The following is a 20989-nucleotide window of genomic DNA, read 5'->3' as shown; positions in this document are numbered from 1 at the left end:
ACTCATCCATAGAGAAGCATGGTGGATGCCAGAGGCTGGTGAGGGAGGCAGTGTTTCAATCTGAAAAGATGGCAAAGTTCTGGAGATGGATTCTGGCTGTGTAGCATCGGGGACTGTTAAGTGCTGAGCTACACACTAAAAGGTAAATTTTACAGCATATATTCTACCACAGTACAATATTTGGATAAAGGATTCACCCCAAGCCAGGCATGGTGGTTCACACCTGTAATTCCAGTACTTGAGAGGGTGAGGCAGACAGGGTGCTGGATTCTAGGCGTGTGCGACTTTTCCCAATTTATGCAATGCTGGAGACTGAACTCAGGGCTTCCAACTGTCCTACATCTCCAGCTCCAGGTACCTACATCTGCCAATTTTTACAGCTCAGCACATGACACAAATGGAACTGGCCAACTGGGCCTCTCCCACCAAGGCCTTCCAATTAATAACCACAGGAGCCATGGCCACAGGCAGTCAGAGGCAACCCATGACTGTTGGTTCTCTCCTTCCACCATGTGGGCCCTGAGGATGACTCTGGTCAACAGGCTTAGCTGCAAACACCTTCACTCACTGGGCCATCTACCAGCCAGAGATGGGTGTTTAAACCAAATTTTCAGTCAATGTATAAGGAGAGAGCAAGAGTAAGGGCCTTAGGGCAAAGTAAGCAATAAATGGAATAGCTTGGAGGTAGGAATGACATAGAAAACTGCCTTAAAGAATGGCACACAGCTTTAATTGCCATCAACCTAATGAAATAGATCATTCACCAAAAATATTTCCATCATTATCGCTTCTCGGCCTTTTGGCTAAGATCAAGTGTAGTATCTGTTCTTATCAATTTAATATCTGATACGTCCTCTATCCGAGGACAATATATTAAATGGATTTTTGGAAGTAGGAGTAAAAACAAAAAAATATTTCCATTAAAGCTGAGTGGAGGTTGTAAGGTGTAGGGTTTTTCCGCCTGCCGCCTGGTCTTGTCCCGCCGCTGCGCCAGCCCCAAATAACACACTGAGACGGTTATTTGTTTCTTATCGGCAAGCTCTGCCTTAATTATTAACCCATTTCTGCTGATCTATGTATTTCTGTTACCGGGGAGCCGGCCGGCAGACTGCTTTCTCCTGACTCTCCATCTTGGCTCCTCCTTCCTATTTCCTCCTTGTCTCCTAGTCCCGCCTGTCTTGCTTTCCTATTGGCCAACAGTGCTTTATTCATAAACCAGTATGAGAAACATATACAGAATGACATCTCCCATCAGGAGGTAGAGGCAGGAAAATCAGAGGTTCTAGGTCATTCTCTGCTACCTAATGAATCAGAGATCAGCCTGGTCTCCATGAGCTGTGTCTCAAAACCCCAGCAAAATAAAACACAATCCACACAAATGACTGTAGGATGTCCACTAGAAAAGGCTGCTCAGGCATAGGTGTAAGCCCATAGGAAGTCACAAAAATCATGTCCTGGGTTGACATACTTTAGTTAGCAAGAACACTTAGCCAGAAGTGGAACTAACGAAGTCAAAAAGCAAGGTACATTTAGAGACTTTCCCAGAACTTTGATGGATTAGGCATTTGTTTTAATTTTGGTGGGTGGCACTGTCTACATGCTGAGATTTATGGTCTGAATGGGACTTCCATCATGTAGTAAGTAGGTCTGGGGGTCTATTACAAAACAACATTTCCTATGAAACAAACACTTACAGGACATAAATTGTGGCCAGACTGGTGTGGATAGACTTGTAATCTCAGGCATTGGGTGGCAGGAAAATTGCAAGATCAAGGGCAGCCCCAGCTATACAGTGAGGTCAAGTTTCAGCCTTGTAGCTTTAGTGATAGAATGTTTGCCTAAGGAGACTGGGATCTTAGATTTTATCTTCAGTATTGAAAGAAGGAAGGAAAGAAGGAAGGAAGGACGAAAGGAAGGAAGAAAGGAAGGAAGGAAAGAAATTACTCAAGAGGCCTCATTTTAGTTTTTTGGTTTTTGTTGTTGTTTTGTTTTTCTTATAGTGACACTTACTTAACTCAGCCCTTGGTAATACCCAAAGCCTTTTCCTTGGCATTATTTGTATAGCACAAGCATAAATTCTCATCCTCCTTGACATCCCAGACCAATCCCTATCTTTGTGCCCTTGCTTTGGCTTATTGGCTTAAGCAGAAATTTTGAGTCTCTCTCTTTTTCTCTCTCTCACACCTCCTATAAGAATTTTTGCATATTAGATTTTCAGTTCATTATTTAGGGAATTAACTAATCAAATTCTGTTAAATGAAATGAGCTGGGGGGGTCAAATATGTGTTTTCATCTATTCTCATCTATGAAAGCTTTAGAAACTGACCTCTAGCTGGGGGCAGGGAGGCATGCCTTTGATCCCAGTACTCACAGGCAGGTGGATCTCTGATTTGAGGTCAGCCTGGTCTACAGAGGTAGTTCCAGGACAGCCAGGCTGCACAGTGAGACCTGTCTCAAATAAAATAAAATAAAAGTATTGACTCTCAATCATGAGTAAAAATGTGAATAATAGAGGTCAGAAAGGGCCAGGAAGCAGAAACAAAAAGGGAGAATCAGGTCTAATGTTTCCAGCATGGTTGAGTGACTGCAATTCAATACCATCTGTGGCAAACTGGAAAAGGTGAACTTGATGCCTCCAAAAAGAAGGAACGATAAGGAAGTGGAAATTAATTACTCTGATTTTATTTTACATGCCATGTATTGTAAATCATACAATTATTGTGTATCAATAAAGAAAAGAAAGGTTGATGAGATGGTAGAAGGGTTAAACTGGGTTCTGCAAGTTGTTCTTAGACCTCCAAACCTGGGCTTTGGTGCCCCCTCCACCAGAAACAATTAAGTAAATATAAAGTAATACACATTTTTTAAATGAGTCAGGCATGGGTGGTGCACACCAATAATCTAGCACTTGGGAGGCAGAGGCAGGCAGACCTCTGTGAGTTCAAGGCCAGCCTGATCTACAGAGCGAGTTCCAGGCCAGGCTCCAAAGCTACAGAGAAACCTGTCTCAAAAAACCAAACCAAACCAAATCAAAACAAAACAAAATACTTGAAACAAGATTTCATGCAGCTTAAGCTTGTTATCAGACGGCCTCAGCCTCCTGAGTGCTAAAACCACAGAGGTACACCACATTTTCAGCTATAGCGCAGAGATCTCTGGCTAATGTGTGAACTGCTGGGCTATGCAGATTCTTACACTGAGCCTCATGCCATAAGCAGGTGGCTCTATCAGTGAAGATCAAGGTGGTCAATGCACTATTATGGCACTCAAGAGGACAGAACTTGTTGTGAGGGTTGGGATAATCCACAGCTTTATGGACAGCTCTATAAAATCATGGCTCCTGTTTCTGCCAAGGAGGCAGCGGTGGCCACTGAGCAGAGACTAAAAGGAGGCTGCCTGATACCTAACCACACACTGGCTTTGGCTCCTCCAAAACTTTCTCCTTTTCAAAATCACTTTGAAAAGGTGCACTGACTGTACTGGAATAATCAGCGTTCTCTGTGGCTGGCTGAAGGATGAGTCAGGATTCTAAATTCTGGCTGCAGAGCTGGGGAAATGGGAACACCAAGGGAGGAAGACAGTGATGTCAGCAGCTTCCCAGGGCTGATCAAAATGCTGGAGAGCATGGGCTGGGTTTGCTGTGAAATAGACACATTTAAATGCTTGAAAATATTGGGAAAAAGATTTACTAAAGCACATCTATGGGCTTTTGACACCTGCCCTCAAGCAGGTAGAAGCTTTGATATCACCAATTAAAATATAATGCAACGAGATGGGAAGCCAGAAAGACCTGCCCTACTGAGGATTGTGTGGACCTCTTCAGTCCCTTCCCACACACTTAAGCCTCTGAATAAAATGGTTGACCCTTCTCTGACCAAAACAAAATATCCTGCAGAACAAAGTGATGCAGAATAAATGACAGCTACCAAGTATGTAGGCTACAGTGATGTCCACAAGCTCAAAGTGAATGAACACCCTAACTTTATCAGTTGAACACACTCATGTTTTAGCAATTCTCAAGCAACTCCTAAATGTTATAACACTTTGGGAAATAGTATTCACTAAGATGGACCTTCCACGTCAGTTAAACCTCTCCAGAAACACCTCACAAATACCCTGGAGAAGAATCTCTAGGCAATTCTAAACCAGGTCTAGTCCCAATAAGGATCAGTCATCACCATTACATGAGATTGTATGTTTCCATCTTAGTAAGCATTTGTAATTCCAGGGTGCCCTACAAAAAGATAAGAGGCAAGTTAGCTTGGCCTATGAAGCAGTGAGCAACAAGAGACCCTGTCTGGAAACATGTGTTGGAAAGTAAGGGTTAACACCCAAGACATCCAAGGTTGGCCAGGAGGTGGTGGCTCACTCCTTTAATCCCAGCACTTGGGAGGTGGAGGCAGGAGGATCTCTGTGAGTTCAAGGCCATCCTGGTCTACAGATCAAGTTCCAGGACAGGCTCCAAAGCTACAGAGAAACCCTACCTTGAAAAAAAGAAACAAACAAAGAAAATGAACCAAATACCAAATAGGTTGTTCTGGAAAGAAAAAAGTGAAACTGAAGACTCTACAATTTAAGAATACGTTTAGCTTCACTGGTGATCTGTGAAATGCTAATGAGAAATTGAGATGCAAAATAAAAATTTGCATTCATACAAAAACATGGCATAATTTTATTCATACAAAAACATGGCAACTGATTTATTTTCTCTCTTTTTGCAATGCCACTTACTATAATAGCTAAAAACTGGAAAGTCCTTCAATGAGTGGGAGCTAAACAGCCAAACTGGGGATCTACAGTGATTTGGATGGATCTACAGAGAGTTGTGCTGGGTGAAAAAAGATAATTTCAAATGCTTACATGTATAATTAACATTTTTCTTTTTGTTTTGTCTTCTTTGATGTGGGGGAGGTAAGGTCTCTCTACATTGCCCTAGCTGTCCTGGAACTCATTATATAGACTAGAATGGCCTTTAACTCAGAGATCCTCCTGCCTCTGCCTCCCGAGTGCTAAAATTACCACCATGGAGCTGAGTTGATGGCCTAGTGGATAAACTAAGGCTTTATAAGCATTTGGGAAGCATTTGGGATGTGTTGGAAACTTGCTCCCTCTTATTCTGACCTTGTGCAGATTATTTAAGATCTCCAAACATTTTCTTCCTGGGGATAATGAGAATTTACAAAAGCTTTGTGAAAAAGTTATAAAAATGCCTAGCATAGCTGGACATGGTGGTGCACATCTGTGACCCCAGTAGCTGGGGGAGGCAGACTGAAGGATAAGGATTCCTAGCTTATCTTGGCTCTGTAGCAAGTTTGAGGCCATCATGGGCTATAGAAACATTGTCTCAAGACCAAATAGGGCATTGGTGGCTCATGCTTTTAATCCCAGCTCTTGGGTTGGTATGATGGCACATTCCTTTAATCCTAGCACTAAGAAGCTGGGGTAGATTGTAAACCAGCCTGGTCTACACTGCAAATTCCTAGCTAGAACTACACAGTGAGATCCTGAATTTAAAAAAACAAACAAACAAACAAAAAAAAAACAACTTAAATCAAAACCAAAACCAGCTGGTAATGTTGGTACATGCTAGCAGGTTATCCCAAAGAGACTGAGGTGGGAAGATCATGAGTTCAAGACCTGTCTGGGCTACACCTCTGCCAGGACTGATGGAGGAAGAGCTCTGTGAGTGCAAGGTTACACTGGTCTACATAGTGAATTTCTGGTCAGGCAAACCAACAAACCAAAGCAATCTAGAATCTGCATTCAATAGATAGTAACAGGTAACAGAGTGATCCTGTTTGGTTTGTACCAGATATTGCTATCAGAGCTTTATATTCATAGCTCAATTCTTAGCCATTCCACATTCAACTCTTTTTTTTTTTTTCCAAAGCAGTTTCTCTATGTAGCTGTTGGAGAAGGTCCTGGAACTCACTCTGTAGACCAGGCTCAAACTCAGAGACCAATGTGTCACCACCGCCCAGCTTTCTTTTTTAGTTTATTTCTTCTTAAAGATTTGAAAATAATTAATTATGTGTATGTATCTCTGTGAGAGTATGTACATGTGAATCTTCCCTGGAAAGAGGGTCTGGGATCCCTGGTTGCTTTAGTTTCGATTTGGGAACTTGACCTGGTCCCTCTGCAAGAGCAGTACATACTCTTAATCTTCAAGCCATCTCTCTAGCCCCTTTGGGTTTTTTGTTTGTTTTCTTTTTCTTTTTTGAGACAGGATCTCACATTAGACCTACTTGGAACTCACTTTGATGGTCCAGCCAGCCTGGAATTACTTGCAATCTTCTCTCCTTGGCTTCTTGAATGCTCAGATTACAGGTGTGCTCTACCACACCCACCTGATTCCCCACCCCATAGGTTTTAGTTTAGTCCATGTTTCTGCTTTGGAGGCATGCATGAGACGGAAACATCCATTTATTCTCCTTATCTTTATCCAGATACTTTCCAAGTAAAGTCACAGCACTTTCCCTGCTGGTACAGAACACATAAAAAAAAGAAAAAGAAAGATCTATGTATCATCTCTGTTTGACAGCAGAATCTAAGGCTTGTGCCATGCAGTTGGGCATTGAAGTGGAAATGAAGAGTTGGCAAGTACAGCTGTTCAACTGTGACCCATTTTAAGAACTGAATCATGCTGAGTCATAGCATTTTAGCCCAACCTTTCTCAAACACTCAATACTTTCTTATTAAGAACCTACAAGTTCTTCAAGAGCAAAGTCTAGATGATACCTAATTACCTTTGTAACCCCATGTAACACTGGGCATAATGTATGTCTGAACAGGGAAGAAGGAGGAGGTAAAACATATTCCCAAGGCCAGAGACTGTGACAGGTGTCCCTTCCAGAACTGACAGCCTAACTTAGCATTTTTTATTACATTTTATTTATATATTTTTGTATGTGTACTTGTACATGTTTTCAAGTACTCTGTCACACATGTGTGGAGATCAGAGGACAGGTTGGGGAGCTATTCTTTCCTTATAGCATGTGGGCTCCAGAGATCAAGCTTAGGCTGTCAAGTCAGATAGCAAATACTGATACTTGCTGAACTGTCTTGGTGACCCAAGGTTTAGCTTTTGGTAAGCTTATTTTCCCTTCCTTATTTTTAAACATTTCTAGTTAAAAAGGTGGTACTATTCAAGAAATACAAGTTAACTTCCATTACAGATCTCTTTGCCAACTGCCATAATGCCTCATGGCCAGTCTGGTTTTATGAATAGTCATAATTACAGAAAGTTGGATGCCAAGTAAAGAGTCATCAGCTGCCACATCACCACACCCAGCTTAAAAAAATTTTTAAATATAAGAAACATTCTATCCCTGGGCCTAAAAATAAGATCAAACATTTTATGTGTGATTGTATTTAGAATGGCAAGTAATAAAGAAACCGTAAAATTTTAATTTAGCCTGGTATGGTGTTGCTTACCTTTAATACCAATAAAAAGAGGCAAAGACAAGCAGATCTCTGAGTTTGAGGTCAGCCAAGACTACATAGTGAGACCCTGTCTTAAAAGCAAAACCCAATTATGGTTCTTATATACTGGAGCAGTAGATGCACCCATTCTGGATTTGTTATATAGCCTCAGCTTATACATATTCATTGCTTGAATTTAAGATGATGCTTGACTGCAATTGCTTTATCTCAAGACATTGTCAAGGCTGGATGTGGTTGTGTTTGCCTGTAACCCCAGCACTTGGACAAAGGAGGTAGGACGATCAAGAGGTCAAGGTCATCCTCCTCTACCTAGGGAATTTGAAGACATCCTGTTTTTGGTGACTCTGTCTTAAACAAACAAACAAACAAACACAAAGATAGGAAAGAAAAAGTTACTGTGAGGATAAATCAGACCAAGGGAGGAAATTTATGTATCTATAAAGTCATTTTACATTTTACTGTTAAGTCTGACATTGTAATCAATTGTTAAGGATTTATTCAACATGACTGGAAATGTGATTATTTTAATGCTATGAAAAAATTTTTATGGTTCATCATTTTTGTTTAAAAGTTAAAAAACAGCACTGTTCTTAAGATCATGCATTCATGTGTTAGTAATTGTTGCTTTTTCATTAACACTGTATTAAACACTGCTAAATGTTTTGCAATGATGAGTAGTGTTGATTTAACCTAGGTTTCATGTCTCTCAGTCATTCATAGCCTTGGAACTGAAAGGATCCACTGAGATTATATCCTAGGCACAAGAATAGCTCAACCCAGGCGTTGGTGCATGCCTTTAATCCCAACACTTGGGAGGCAGAGGAAGGCAAATCTCTAAATTCAAGGCCAGTCTGGTCTACAGAGCCATGTTCCAGCACAGTCAGGGATACACAGAGAAACCCTGTCTAAAAAAAAATAAAAAATAAAAACAAATCCAGCAGCTCAAGTCTACCTAGCCATCAAAAGAATGAAGAGTACTAGCAAGGAGTGTTCATCCTTGTTTTATCTTTAAACTTTTTCCCTAGGTTTATTTATTTATTTATTAAGGATATTTTGGTTGCATATATGTCTGTGTAGCACATGGGTACAGTGTCTATGGAGGAAAAAAGAAAGTTTTGGATCCTTTGGAACTGGAGATATAGATGGTTATAAACAGCCTTGTGGGTGCTGGTAGTTGAGTGTGGGTTCTTTACTGCTGAGGCATTTCTCCAGACCCTTTGTTTGTTTTGGTATTGGGTATTGGAAACCATTACCTCACACATGCAAACCACTCTACAGTTGAGCCATCCCCAGCCTGGCATTCAGCTTCTGTAGATTTCTGCATTCAGCTTGAAAAAAGAAGAAAAGATTCATGAAGCTGGGCATAGTGGTGTAATTTTATAGTACCAGAACTCTAGAAGTAGATGCAGGTGGATGTCTGTGAGACCCTGACTCTAACAAAGACAAAAGATTGTATTTATGTGCACCTTCTAAGATAGAGGGCATTAGATCCTCTGGGACTGGAGTTACAGATAGTTCATTGTTAGCAATATGAACTGAATTCTAGTCCTAGCAAGAGCAGCATGAGGTGTTTTTGTTGTTGTTGGTAGTGGTGGGTTTTTATTTTTATTGTTTTGTTTTTGAGACAAGGTCTCACTATAGTTGAAGATTTCGTTTAGTGGGCTGGAGATGGAAACCAGACCCTTGTGCAAGAGAGTCAAATGCTCTATTACTAAACCACAATTCCACCCCAAGGGTCTTACTATGTAGCCACAGCTGGCCTGGAACTTGATATGTAGATCAGGGTGAATTTGGACTGACAGAGATCCTTCTGCCTCTACTTCCCAAGTGCAAGGGATTAAAGTATATGCTACCATGCCTGGCTGCAAGTATTTTGCTATTAACTCATTCCTGCAGGCCCATCTTTAAGTTTAAAGAGGAAGTCATTAGTGGGAACAAAGTCCTCTGTTGGGACACAGCAGTCACAATATTTAGACATTTTAGTACCTTCTGGAACTCAGAGGAGACTTGAGAATCTTCCACATTTTTTTCATGTTTGTAATAAAAATACATTCCTAATTTGGACGCAGTTCTAGAATGTTTTAGTTTACATTAAAACAGTCTTTTGGGATGGGGTGGTAATACCACTGGAGATCAAACCCTGAACTTAAAATGAAAACTTACATGAAAGCCTTCTGGTTTAAAGGCCTATCTATGACTACAAACAGAATCTTCTATTGAAGACACCACCAACACCAAACTGAAGTTTAATCCTGAACAGAACAGCCCATGTCAACCACTTTCATAGCTTCCTCTTTCACCCATAAATCCTAGGGATGTCACAAGGAGTGTTGTGACTCAGATCTCAGTAATAGTACCCTGTCACATATTCACCCTCATTAGGCACTTTCATTTGGTAGGATTGCAATCCAGAAGGCACAAAAACCAAACGCATCTCATGGGCCGTAATGGTGGCCACAGTCACTCCTATGACCTTCCCCCAAACTTAAGTTTGTGTATTCTGGAAACCTGGCCTTCTTTTGAGCGCCTCCAGCTGAGGGGGCGCCGGGCAGGGGAGGTTGGCTTCCGCAAGCCGCGACCACTGCCCGGGACAGTCCCCTAGAATACAGCTAGCCAGAGCGGCCACTTGGAGTTAGAAGAAGGCCAGCAAAAGTTGGAGGGACAAACTGCCTGAAGAAAAGCAGCGAAATAAGACTTTCAAATACGGAGATCAGCTACAGGCGGGAAGGCCACGCGCCGAGCACAGCGGAAGAAGCGGAGCGTGGAGGCGGAGCATGCTCCGCCCCATGCCGCCCTCGCGCTAGGCCGCGCTCCCCGCGGGCGATTCTGATTGGCCGGTCCAGTTCCCTGCGCTGATTGGACGCGTGGGCGAGGCGGAGGAGAGCCGTGCGCAGCGGCGTGTGAGGAGCCGTGTGCAGATCCGCGTGTGGCGCAGGCAAGGACCCTGGAAATAAACAGCCACTGCTTTGCGAGTCGCTTACCTGGGCCTGCGTCCGAGTATCCACCGCTGTGGGCAGCTCAGACGCCGAAGGTGAGGGCTGAGGGTGGAGGCCGCGCTGTGGAGGCCGCGGGTTGGCGCGGCCGAGACCGACTGAGGGCCGGAGCTGCGAGGCGCGATGGCGGCCGCACCTTGGCCTGCTCCCTGCTGCGTCAGGCGCGGGGTTCGGCCTGGCTGACTCTGGGCCCAGGTTTCCGGCCTGCCGAAGTCGGGCGGCCGTCCTGGCCGTTCTGCGGCACGGGAACTAAGGGCCAGTGCGTGTGGGGGGGGTCTCGCTCGGCGCCCTTGGTCGCGCAGGCCTCAGGCGTGTGGCGACGAGGCCTGGCGCCCTTGGGGCCGAGGCGAAGGGGGTCGCGCGCGGGCCTAGCGCCCAGGGCCAGTGTGGCGGGAACTCCTTGAACGGGGCCGTGTGCGGGGAAGGGCGCGCGGGCGCGGAGGAGATCCGCAGGCCTGACCGCGGGGTGGAGGCCTGGCGGGCCATGTGCCAGCTTCTGCGGGGCCTCAGGAACCGGCCCGTGACGAAGCCCGCGCACGCCGCTGTAGGGCGCATGAGTCTGGATTCAGCTCTCCATACTGCCAACCTTTATTCCTTTTGATTTCTTATAGTTTTCCTACACGGCTTATTCGACATTGCCGCTCAAAGAGCACTTTTCCCCGAATCGATAAGATAAAGTCGTAGGTCCTTAAACCCTATTATGGGGCGGGCGGGTGGGCGAGGGTGGGAAAGACTCCCAGTTTGTCGGGCCTTTAAGGCAATCTCGGCGGGGTAAGTCTGCCATTATTTCCCAGATTAAACGGATATAAATTACAAGCAAGCCTCGGCAGTAGAATTGGCAAAGATGAATCTGGATTTTCATTATCGTGAAAACCTGTTTTTAGAACGGTCTAATCGCCTCCACTTGGCTTGGTGTTGCCACATGTCAAGCACATGGCCTCGGCTACCAGGCACTTTCAGAGGAAGTGACTACATCTGGTCTTGAGGTGGGGGTGGGGGTCTTGGGGAACGGAAACGTAGACCAGCAATCGTCTGATTTCAAGTTTTAGCAATATTCTTGAGAACAGAAAACAGGCAAGTTAAACCACGACATTGAGTTTGTCTGCCTTTTAGTGAAAGGGAATTACGTTATAGCCCCATTTTCTGTTTGGTCGAGTTTTGGAGAGGTTTTGCACCAATGATTTAATTTTTTGATTAAAAAAATTCAAGTTAACCATTTGTTCTTGGTATACATTGTAAGATTTTTTGAGTTTTAAAAAGACATAAGCTGTAGTTTTATGCCTAATTCTTTGATTCAGAAAAAAAAAACCAAAATAATTAGAGGGTTTAAGCTTACCAGGTGATAACCCCCATGGTTCTAGGTACTTTTTTTTTTTTTAACTCTTTAAAAGCTTCTTGTCTACAAGGAACTCTGTATGCTGGACTATAAAAGAAATAATTTATTGGAATCCCAAGGGCTGAATTAAGGGCTTAATTTCAGCCCCAAATTACAGCTCCTGGCAACAGGTTTTAAAAACCTAACAGTAGTGTATCTGTGTACTTCCTCCTACTTCATATTAAGACATTTTTGTATTGTAATTACTCCTCTTCATATTGATAGCAAGGAATAATTTATTTCAAAGAGATGTGCAATCTGTAAAATGTTTTAAATCAAAGTAGAAGGAGACCAAGGGATTATATTCCAGCAATTAAACAGCTTTGGTGGACAAAAAAGTATTCGTTTTTGTGATGTATGGTGATTTGGGGGGGCATTTTAGAACCCAATAAAATTATCTAGTAAGTAAATCGCTGGAATGATTTCTCCATTGGGTAAATACTTACTGAGAAAGTTTGCCTTCCTCTTCCTAACCTCCAGGCTGACAGTAAGTTGAGAGCCATAAGACTAATACCAAGGCATCATGGCCAGCTATGTGGAGAATTCTCTTTTCCATACTGCCTCACTTAATAGGGCTCATATTCTGGCAGTGTCTAATTTCAGGTTGTTAAATAGTTGGGATAGATAATGAAGTGAACTTGGGCCTCAAATTCAGATTGCACATAGTGCTTTGTACATTAGGAAAACAAGCCAGGTGTGGTGATACAGGCCTACATGGTCTATATCATCCCAGCACTTGGGAGGATTGTAAATAAATTTGAGGCAGTAAAACTTTGTCTTAAAAAGGCAGAGAAATCCAAGAGTGGTGGCACACTTCTTTAATGCCTGAACTTAGGATGGTGAGACCCATCTGTCAATTTGAGGACAGCCTAATAAATTCCAGGCCAACAAAAGCTTGATGAGAGACCCTATTTCTAAAAGGGGTAGGGGGTGGAAATAAGAGACTGTTACAGTAATCATCTGGAGTTGACTCCATTGTTAAAACTGAGGATATTTAGCTAGTGAAATTAAGTTGCTAGTGTTTGTGTGCGTTGACACTGAGGTTTGAGGGGGAAAATATTCTGGTTTAAGATTGAGAAATCTCCGAAAGATTACTGTGAATAAATTTAAAATGACTTCAGAGTGTTAACTGTTATAGTTTTTACTTGGTTTATCTAAAAGAATGAATATTTTGTACATTGGAATTCAAGTAATATAGAAGAAGCATGTATGTATATGCTTATCACTTTATCACTTAGCCTTAATTCTATAGAGATTTAGAGACAAAATGTTAACATCTTGTTTGTACTTGTATCTACCTGTATGGCTTTAGTAGATAAGTCACTTGTTCTTTGTGATGTGTTCCCTTTTTTACTTGTTTGTCTTTGTTTTTCGAGACAGGGTTTCTGTGTAGCTTTGTAGACCAGGATGGCCTTGAACTCAGAGCCCCCAGCCTCTGCCTCATCAGTGTTGGGACTAAACATGTGTGCCACCACAGCCCTGCTCAATAACATTTTCTATACCAAAACCAGTAAGGGATTTATATAGTCAAGACTAATAGAAATTCTAATGAAGTAGTCATCTCTAGGATGAAGATGTAGCTCAGTGTAGAGTGCCACTAAGGAAGGGCTCAACCTCAACACAAGATTTAAAAAAAAAATCCTAACTACCTCCTAGAAAGTGCATTTATATTATATAATGGGAATACTGAAAAGAAACATGGCCCTTGGCAAGTATGGTATGTACAGAGCTATCTTTACTATTTCATCTGGCTTTCCTAACAAATGATTTACATTCCTTCCTATGCTCTCTGTCAATTTTTTCCCCCAAGCACAGAATTATTCCTACCTTATCAAGGTAGGAACTGAGACTATAGTACAGTTCTTGACCCTCTGAACAAGCTCACTTTGTATTATGCTCAGTAAATTAGCTTGGTACCACAATGCCACACACTGTTGTAATAAACTAGATATAATAAAAGGTGAAATACAATCTATTTCACTTTGTCTCCAAAAAAAAAAAAAACAAAATTGCTATGAATTAACAAATTGCTAATTCTGTTATTTAATCTGGTAAGTCTGGATATGTTCAGAACTTGTAAAATAATCAAGCCTCTTACTTAGTTTAGCATACCTGGCCTCCAAGTGAATCTTTTCCAAATGTACCTGTTGATCACTGTCATTTTTGAGTGGTGTTGACCTACCATATCTTTAACTGGTGTGTGTCATGACAATGTAATATTTACAATTAAGGCATAGAGTGGCACAAAAATGTACTCAGCAGGTCAAGTACTTATGGGGAAAAAAATCTGGTACCTGAGTTTGATCCTTGGAATCCACGTGAAGGTTGAAGAAGAGAGCTGACAAGGCGAAGAGGTCTCCTACAGGATCTGCCCTGTCCAATATGTGTACATGTCTGCACGTTCGCCTATGTGAGTTGCCTAGAGGACAAAAGAGATCCTGTGCTAGAGCAGTAAATGGTCTTAACCACTGAGTCATCTCCCAGCCCATGTGTAATGCTTCTCCCTCCCCACCCCCTTCCATACATAGGCAGGGTTTCATGTAGGCAAGGTTGACCTTGAACAGATCCTCAATCCTCCTGCCTCTGCCTCCCAAATGCTGGGATTTCAACCCATGTGGCTTTATCTAGTTTTGAAAAAGATACTTGATCTAGTAGTAGGAGTTCAGACTGTATTTCTGGTAAACTTCATCCCTTTCAATTAGGAAATTGACTTTAAAGTGGGAAGCTAATCTGTATTACTCCCATGTACTAAAGTATCTGTAAATAACTGGGTGACTTGGGATAACTTGTGCAGGGGTCATGAAGCTTTAACAGATGTTTGACATTGAGCAGCTATGAAGTAAAGGGAACTTGTAATGCTTCTGACAACAGATCAGCTTTATCACCTCCCTTTTGCAAACGAAACAGAACAGTGGAGGGGTGTGAAGAGGCCTAGAGTATCCCATATTATATTGCCTTCAAATTCAAATCCAGATTCTCCCTTCAGTGCCATTGCACTCAGCTAGCCATGTGTCTGAGGTAACATAACTGCTTAACATAGTTGACTAGTTAAGCCGGGATTAACCATGTTACTAGAATCTTTAGAAACATCTAGCGTAGTTGATAACTAATAACTAGGTTTTTAGTAAAGCAAAAGAACAAATGGATCTTATGTTGCCTAAAAGCAGTATATGGGGTTTTGGGGGGGAGGTTGAGATCTAATCTCACCATGTAGACATTCATGATCATTTATTTCATGCTGACATTTTGTGTAGCACTTTATGATAGTAATCCTACAGAGCTCTGAATTATTAAAAGCTTGCATAACAAGTGACAGTAGAGAGCGGTCTGCTGGCTCATTTTAGTTATCCTGGTGGAAATTTTTCAATAATTCCAGGATTGTTAGATAATAACTTTCCACCTAGAACTTTCTTAGTTTACTCTGCCTTTATTTTGTGTAACTATTGGTCTGCATGTATGTGTGCCATGTGCATACCTGGTGCTAGTGGATGCCAGAGGAGGGTGTCTTACTTAGTATCCTGGAACTGGGGCCGTGTCAATGCAGGAAACTGAATTCCAGCCCTTCCATGAGCAGCACATGCTTGTAACTACTGAGCCATCTTTCCAACCTGGAGTTAAGTTTTGTTCTTTGGGCTTTTGTTTGTTTTTTTAAATCAGAAATGTCCTTTAATCCCAGCACTTGGGAGGCAGAGGCAGGTGGATCTCTGAGTTCAAGGCCAGCCTAGTCTACAGCGCTAGTTCCAGGACAGGCCCCAAAGCTACAGAGAGAGAAACCCTGTCTCTAAAAATTCTTACAGAGTAAGCCTTGATCCCTAGGAAGCAAAAGCTTTGCCTACTAAAAAAATCTTGCATAGAATCATAGTTGTTGTTTGAGAAAACTAGTTTGAGTGACTGTACCCTAATAAGTGCATAATTGAAAACATTACCGTAGTAGTAAATTACTGTTGTAGTAGCTTGTGACAGCAAACACATTATTACTTTTTGTATTTTATTGGATTGGGTCTATATAAGATGCACACAGTTGCACAAAGCAGAAAGAGGACTTAAGATTTCCCTGCTGTCCCCAAAAGCCATGCTTGCATAACTGCTATTAAAAAGGATCACTGTATGGCATGCCATACTGGAATATGCTAAAAAAGCATTGTGTTAGTTTGATTTAGCAGCTATTAACAAAGTACTCTGGATTTTAATGCAAATTCCAAGCTGGGGGGTGTGTGCAGATTTTCTTGTAGACTTGGCATTGAAGTGGCTCTTAAAAGTTAGAAATGGGTGAGGCAAGTGAGAGGGGACTGCAGAGAAATATAATTAGGACAGACACATTTTTCAGCTGTATTTTAAGCTTTTATGAGGAATGGTCAAGTCTCTGAATGCATTTATACATAAAATAGTGTGCTTTGTGAGTGGCCTGGCCAAAGAGAGAGGGCAAGCAACTTGCATTCACACTATCTAAGGCCATTAGACTGCTGAGCTCACTGGTTGTGGGGTGACTTTTGGTCTCAGGTTTTGGGGAAATGATCTGAATATATATGCCCCTGGTTGGCCTAGAACTCAGGATTCTCAGCCACTGCTTTTTTTGAGACAGGGCTTCTCTGGCTTTGGAGGCTGGCCTGGAACTCACATAGGTCTGCCTGCCTCCTGAGTGCTGGGGTTAAAGGTGTGTGCCACCAACGCCCAGCTCTCAGTCACTGTTCTTAGGTTGAATTTTTAAGTTAGTATTTCTGGGCAATGGTTTTTTTTTTTTTTTGAAAATATGAGCTTCCTTGGTCACTAGGTTCACGTGGCTATATAACATTCATGCTGGCAAACCACTTAGGTAAAAATAATCTGAACCTGGAATATTGAGGTACTGCAGGGATTATAACTCAAACATGTTAATCCATATATTCCTTATTTAGAAATTGTAAGATACAATTTTTGGGTTTTTCATGCATATGGTAGTACATGAGTCAAAAATAGAGATGCTATTCTAATGACTATAAAGTAAATTCAAGTGTTTTGATTTTGGTTTTTTTTTTATTTTTTATTTTTTTATATTTGAAAGCTTTTAATTGCAGCTATGAGCAGCAACGAATGCTTCAAGTGTGGACGATCTGGCCACTGGGCCAGAGAATGCCCTACTGGCGGAGGTCGGGGTCGTGGAATGAGAAGCCGTGGCAGAGGTGGTTTTACCTCGGATAGAGGTATTTTTGTCGAATAAAAAATTTTGAGGTGCTCCAGAATTCAGTAATACCAAGACTGGCCTGATCATCCCAATTCTTTTTTTTTTTTTTTCCCTGCTCAAAATAGGGTTCCAGTTTGTTTCCTCCTCTCTTCCTGACATCTGTTACCGCTGTGGTGAGTCTGGTCATCTTGCTAAGGATTGTGATCTTCAGGAGGATGGTAAGTATTTAACACTTCATACTTTGGGACACACAGCTTTGTCATGTTTAGAGGGTTTGTAGCATGTTGTTTGAAGCACCATATCATTATTTTGTAAAGGTTTTATAGTCTTGGTCTGCTTCTTTTCCTTATTGTTGAAGCCTGCTATAATTGCGGTAGAGGTGGCCACATTGCCAAGGACTGCAAGGAGCCCAAGAGAGAGCGAGAGCAATGCTGCTACAACTGTGGCAAGCCAGGCCATCTGGCTCGCGACTGTGACCACGCGGATGAGCAGAAGTGCTATTCTTGTGGTGAATTTGGACATATTCAAAAAGACTGCACCAAGGTGAAGTGCTATAGGTGAGTCATTGTAGCTTTTTGTGAAGGTATTGTTGGTTAAAGGGAGAGCCTTATCAGTGCATTTAAAATATGAAGACAGCTTGTGAACTTGGTTCTCCTTCCATGGGGTGGATTCTGGGGAATGAAAGTCATTTGCCATAGTGGCAGATGACTTTAGATCATCAAGTGCAGTATAGGCCAGTGAGGGCTTGGTGGATATAAAAGTATTTGTGCATACCATACCTGTTTTATCTCATGGTGGAGAGAAGAAACAAACTTCTGTGATTTGTACTCTGACTTTCATATATGATCTATTGTTTGACTGGAGTAGTTACGTGCTATTGGGCGTATATAAATTAAACTGTAGTGATTAATTTACGAATAGCAGAACATTTTTGCTAACATTTTCACCTTGGTGATAGGCTAATCTCTTTGTTTTTTTTTTTTTTTTTTTTTAAGACAGGGTTTCTCTGTATTGCTTTATTTTCAAGCCTGTCCTGGCACTCACTCTGTAGACCAGGCTGGCCTTGAACTCACAGAGATCCACCTGCCTTTGCTTCCTGAGTGCTGGGAGTAAAGGTGTGCGCCACCAATGCCTGGCGATAGTTAATCTCTTAAGGTTTTTGAGAACCTAGTTTTCCTCTTTGTTCTTAGTTACAAAATACAAACATCTGGGGTTTTAGCTGTGTATAATAATGTAACACCTGAAGATCCAGCTCAAGGCTAGGTTGTGTTTGAGGCCAACTTTGACTTAACATAGGAGCCTGTCTCCAATGTAAAGCTATATGTATATATATAACATATATGTGTGTATATATATATTTAGCCCACTGGAAGGGATTTTAAAAAAAAAGGAAAAGACTTGGGCAGTAATGGCTCCCAAAATGCTTATAATCTTAAAAATGTACTTGTTTGTGTTCTATGTAGACTGAGAATGCAGTGTGAAAATTTAATTTATTACTTATTTTTTAGGTGTGGTGAAACTGGTCATGTAGCCATCAATTGCAGCAAGACGAGTGAAGTCAACTGTTACCGCTGTGGCGAGTCAGGGCATCTTGCACGGGAATGCACAATTGAGGCCACAGCCTAATTATTTTCCTTTGTCGCCCCTCCTTTCTGATTGATGGTTGTATTATTTTCTCTGAATCCTCTTCACTGGCCAAAGGTTGGCAGATAGAGGCTGTTCCCAGGCCAGTGAGCTTTACTTGCAGTGTAAAAGGAGGAAAGGGGTGGAAAAAAACCGAATTTCTGCATTTAACTACAAAAAAAAAGTTTATGTTTAGTTTGGTAGAGGTGTTATGTATAATGCTTTGTTAAAGAACCCCCTTTCCATGCCACTGGTGAATAGGGATTAATGAATGGGAAGAGTTCAGTCAGACCAATAAGCCCTTCTGGGTTTAAGTGTGTTCCCATGTAGGAGGTAAAACCAATTCTGGAAGCATTGAGCTTCCATAAATAACATTAATTTTTTAGCATAATGACGGCCTTGGATTGGCTGACCTCAGTAGCTACTAAATAACATCAAGTAACATCTGTATCAGGCCCTCATAGAACATACAGTTGAGTGGGAGAGTAAACTGAAAAGACAAATGTGTTGATGGCTATACCAGGGAAATCGGGATAAAAGCCTAACACAGGAGCAGCTTCATCCCATGCAGATGGTGATGGTAAAGGTGTAGAACACATTTTTTTTTTCAAAGACTAAATCTATAAATCTAAAACCCAGAGTAAACATCGCTCAGAGTTAGCATAATTTGGAGCTATTTAGGAATTGCAGAGAAATGCATTTTCACAGAAATCAAGATGTTATTTTTGTATACTATATCACTTAGACAACTGTGTTTCATTTGCTGTAATCAGTTTTTAAAAAGTCAGATGGAAAAAAGCAACTGAAGTCCTAGAAAATAGAAAATGTAATTTTAAACTATTCCAATAAAGCTGGAGGAGGAAGGGGAGTTTGACTAAAGTTCCTTTTGTTTGTTTTAAATTTTCATCATTGTATATAGAACAAAATGCCATATTAAAGAGGGGAATGTGGAGGACTGAAAGATGACAGTTTGGACTTTTCTTTCTGTGCTAATGTCTTTAAGTAAGGAAAAGCTGGTGACAGAAGAACACAATAATTTGGGTGCTTTATTCATTTGTAGAGTTATAGAAAGTTCTCTGTGAGCCTGCAATATGACCTAGTGGGTAAAGGCAGTTGCCACACACAAGCTTGGTGACCCGAATTTCATTTCAGAACCCACATAAAGATGGAAAGAAGACTGATTCTGCACACATGCTTCTTTGACTTCTTTAAATGCACTAAATTCTCTTGGCCTGACCTGTTGTTACAATGCTCTTAGTTCTGTGTTCACTCAAAATAGGTCTGAACTTTACTGCTTTTTAGTGCCCCCCCCAAAGATCTGAAATGTTAGATTCCTTTTCCCTCCACCCCCCCATCATTTGATTCAATGCCCTTACTATATAGATAATAAAAGCAAGCCAACAGGATGTAGTTCGGGGTTAACCTTGAGCACCCTTCTTACCCTTGCTTTCTGTAGTACAAGTGGTGGTTTTCCTATTTAGTAGTAGTTAATGATCCCATTTGATGTTCTGGTCAGTTTGTCTTTCAGTGTTGGGGCATGCAAATATATGCCTGACATTTATTTAGATTTACATTGAATTTTTTTTTTTTGTTTTGTTTTTTTTTTTCCTTCCTGACCAAATGGTATGGTCTAGGTAGTCAAGCATATTAGATAGCCTAGTAAATTCATTTCTAAAAGTAGATAGCATAAGGAATGACCTGGTTTTTTTGTTTGTTTTCAAGACAGTTTATCTGTGTAACAGTCCTGGCTATCAGGACCTCAATTTGTAAACTAGACTGGCCCCTAAGAAACTGAAATCCATCTGCCTCTCAAACTCTGGGATTAAAGGTATATGCCACCACCTGGCAAAATGACCCGTTTTTAAGTATCACTGTTAAATACAGTTGAAGCCTTCCTCCCTCCCCAAAACAAAAAGCTTAGTGGGTCATTGTGCCTAATAACCTCAACCTAGAATCCACGTAAAGGTAGAAAGAAATAGAACTGGCTTTCACAATGTCTTGGTAACCTTGGTAACATGTACAATAAAACCTTGAGTGTTGGTGTCAGCTGGCCTATGGCTTCTCTTAAGCCTCTGATCTGAAGTTTTCAGTACATAAAGTGGCACAAGACAGTGGTTAACAGTTAACCAGTTCTATAGACCACAAGTATTCTTTGTAAAATTCCGATTACTTTGTTATTGATGGTTTGAGCATGTATTTTTCAGGTAGTTCAAATAATTTGTAGGAGCTAGTTGGTCATATAGGAATAAGGTTTAGTTGGGGGAATTAGACAGGATTTAAAAATTAACGGTGAATAACATTGTCTTCATGAATAATGGATTTATTTGGAAGTCAGATTAAAATTGTTATTTAGCATGGTTTGTATGTACATACATGCCAAGGTGTATGTGTATA

General features: G+C 41.4%; 1 protein-coding gene and 1 pseudogene across 4 annotated transcripts; both read left to right on the top strand.

Annotated features, from left to right (window-relative positions):
- Window positions 1-783: 783 nt before the first annotated feature.
- LOC127236037 (uncharacterized) lies at window positions 784-1001 on the top strand (annotated as a pseudogene).
- A 9304-nt stretch (window positions 1002-10305) lies between these two features.
- Cnbp (CCHC-type zinc finger nucleic acid binding protein) lies at window positions 10306-19474 on the top strand. 4 transcript variants are annotated; one of them, XM_051203450.1, is made up of 5 exons: window positions 10306-10474; window positions 16853-16970; window positions 17098-17190; window positions 17331-17529; window positions 18481-19474. In XM_051203450.1, exons 2-5 carry the CDS (start codon window positions 16868-16870, stop codon window positions 18596-18598), a joined length of 513 nt encoding a protein of 170 aa, XP_051059407.1. In that variant the 5' UTR covers window positions 10306-10474; window positions 16853-16867; the 3' UTR covers window positions 18599-19474. The 4 variants fall into 4 exon arrangements, with proteins under 4 accessions (XP_051059407.1, XP_051059406.1, XP_051059404.1 ...); XM_051203449.1 differs by having other exon boundaries at window positions 17328-17529; XM_051203447.1 differs by having other exon boundaries at window positions 16853-16991; window positions 17328-17529.
- The last annotated feature ends 1515 nt before the right edge of the window (window positions 19475-20989 follow it).

This window comes from Phodopus roborovskii, unplaced genomic scaffold, assembly GCF_943737965.1.
Source record: "Phodopus roborovskii unplaced genomic scaffold, PHOROB, whole genome shotgun sequence".
Lineage (NCBI taxonomy): Eukaryota > Metazoa > Chordata > Mammalia > Rodentia > Cricetidae > Phodopus > Phodopus roborovskii.
Note: the sequence above shows the minus strand (reverse complement) of the source record. Positions and strands in the feature narration are given on the sequence as shown.

What these genes read in the sequence shown, in the direction of transcription:
- Cnbp (XM_051203447.1), top strand. Translation starts at nt 16,868, where the DNA reads ATGAGCAGCAACGAATGCTTCAAGTGTGGACGATCTGGCCACTGGGCC. An exon ending in TGGTTTTACCTCGGATAGAG is followed by an intron (nt 16,992 to 17,097) that starts GTATTTTTGTCG and finishes TGCTCAAAATAG; the next exon opens with GGTTCCAGTTTGTTTCCTCC. An exon ending in TTGTGATCTTCAGGAGGATG is followed by an intron (nt 17,191 to 17,327) that starts GTAAGTATTTAA and finishes TCCTTATTGTTG; the next exon opens with AAGCCTGCTATAATTGCGGT.